Genomic DNA, 1,757 nt, shown 5'->3' with positions numbered 1-1,757 from the left:
AGCAATCAAATCCATGCACATATTCTGACTCTAGTCTTCTCTCATTATCTTCCAACTGTTCAGAAGTGTCTAAATGAGTGGACTGTTTCCTAGGAACACACTTTGAGTTGCTCTGTCAACTTATTGTGTGGGTATCATAAGTCAAAAATTACTTAAATTAGAACAAGTTTACAACACCAAATTAGTTTAATTCATTGACTTAGAAGGAAGAAGAACCATATCTTCCCTCCGAAAGTGTTGCGCCTTCCAATTAGCTCATCGGATAGGTAGACCCTTTTCTTTTTCTTTGTTTTCTTTTTGCTTTTGTATAACTACATTCATAAACTTTACAAATACATGTAGCAGAAATAAATTCCTACTATTTTCCTTGAAGAAGAAGTTTGATGTAGGATAAATTAGACCTAAAATTAATTTGGAAAAAAAATACTACCCCCGGCATATGGCAAAATAACAAGCTATCATGATCTCTCGGCTTATTACCAGTGTGGTACATATGTCTCTCTAGTATTTCCAACAAATTTTGTAGTACTACTGCACATCACGAATTACAAGATCAAGATAAGCAAGCCTCAACTTTTCAGCACGCCGGCAGACGCCGTCTGCCCACCCCTGGCGTCTCTTCGGTCGGGCGACGCTGCCGGCGAGCAGAACGCCGGCGTTGCCACCGTCGACGTGCCCTTCTCCGTGGCCTCCTCTATCGTGGACAGGCACCTAGTGGGCCCACCGAACAACCTCTTCCACCTCTCGAGCTCGCCCTCGTCCGGCTCGTCATCCGCCTCCTCGCCGCCGCGGGCCGCCCGCTGCCGGCTCCTGGCCAGGGACGTCCTCCGGACGAACCGGCCCTGGGTGCCGTCCTGGCAGCAGACGCCGAACAGGACGAAGCCGCGGCCGGACGCCACGCCCTCGCGGTCGAGCCACCGCCTCCGGACAAGGACGACGAAGAGCAGGACGAGCAGCACGACGAAGATTGCGCCTGTCAACGCGGCGGCGAGCACCAGGCCGGCGTCGTCCATGATTTCTGCCTCCTCCCTCGCCTGAGATAATTCGAAGCAAGAGCTGTGCAAGAATGTGCACTACTCTTTTTTTTAGAACAATGTGCACTACTCTCTCTGGTAGAATTTCTGCACTTGAGATGTGTCTGTCAGGGACCAAGTAGTTGCCGGTCTTTCTGCTCCCGGGCTGCCAGTGACAGTGAAAACGGCGGGTTCGTCTCTCCGTCCTCGGAGACGAATTGAATGCACAATGACTCGGGTTGTGGTCATTGGTCAATGGCAATTCACCACACGGTGCCTCCCGGCGACCATTCCATACTTGCGATATTTCTTGGTGCGGATTTTTCAGTATTCTTCGGATAATTCTGTGGAGGGGAGGAGCTGATGCTTGCGTTGTTGTTGTTTGCTGCTGGTGAGCTCCGCTGGCCTGATTCTCCCTCGAGAAGGTCGTTGCCGTCAAGCAGCGGCATGAACCCTAGCGAGTTGATACAGTCTCAGTACGACTCATTGTGAGAAACTAAATACGTGAACATTTATAAACTGAACAACTCTAGATATATATGATTATTATTTTTCCAGAAATGATATTGGGCGAACATCAGATTTGTAGCGAGTTCCATCGAATCATCCCTCAGACTGGTCATAGTGGGGAGTAACTTAGACTAGTGTCATGTATATGACACTAGACTAAGAGGCTGCTTGGATACGTTTTAATCTCATGACTAAAAGTAGTGGGATTAAAACTTGCTAGTCTCTCCCATGCTT

At 48.5% G+C, this 1,757-nt stretch overlaps 1 protein-coding gene across 1 annotated transcript; it reads right to left on the bottom strand.

Moving 5' to 3' along the window:
* Positions 1-285: 285 nt before the first annotated feature.
* LOC123058825 (uncharacterized) lies at positions 286-1,173 on the bottom strand. The gene has a single exon (XM_044481497.1). It carries the CDS (start codon positions 1,011-1,013, stop codon positions 570-572), a length of 444 nt encoding a protein of 147 aa, XP_044337432.1. The 5' UTR covers positions 1,014-1,173; the 3' UTR covers positions 286-569.
* Positions 1,174-1,757: the final 584 nt, after the last annotated feature.

Source organism: Triticum aestivum, chromosome 3A (assembly GCF_018294505.1).
Source record: "Triticum aestivum cultivar Chinese Spring chromosome 3A, IWGSC CS RefSeq v2.1, whole genome shotgun sequence".
Lineage (NCBI taxonomy): Eukaryota > Viridiplantae > Streptophyta > Magnoliopsida > Poales > Poaceae > Triticum > Triticum aestivum.
The sequence above is the reverse complement of the archived record's forward strand: the minus strand, read 5'-3'. Positions and strand labels throughout refer to the sequence as shown.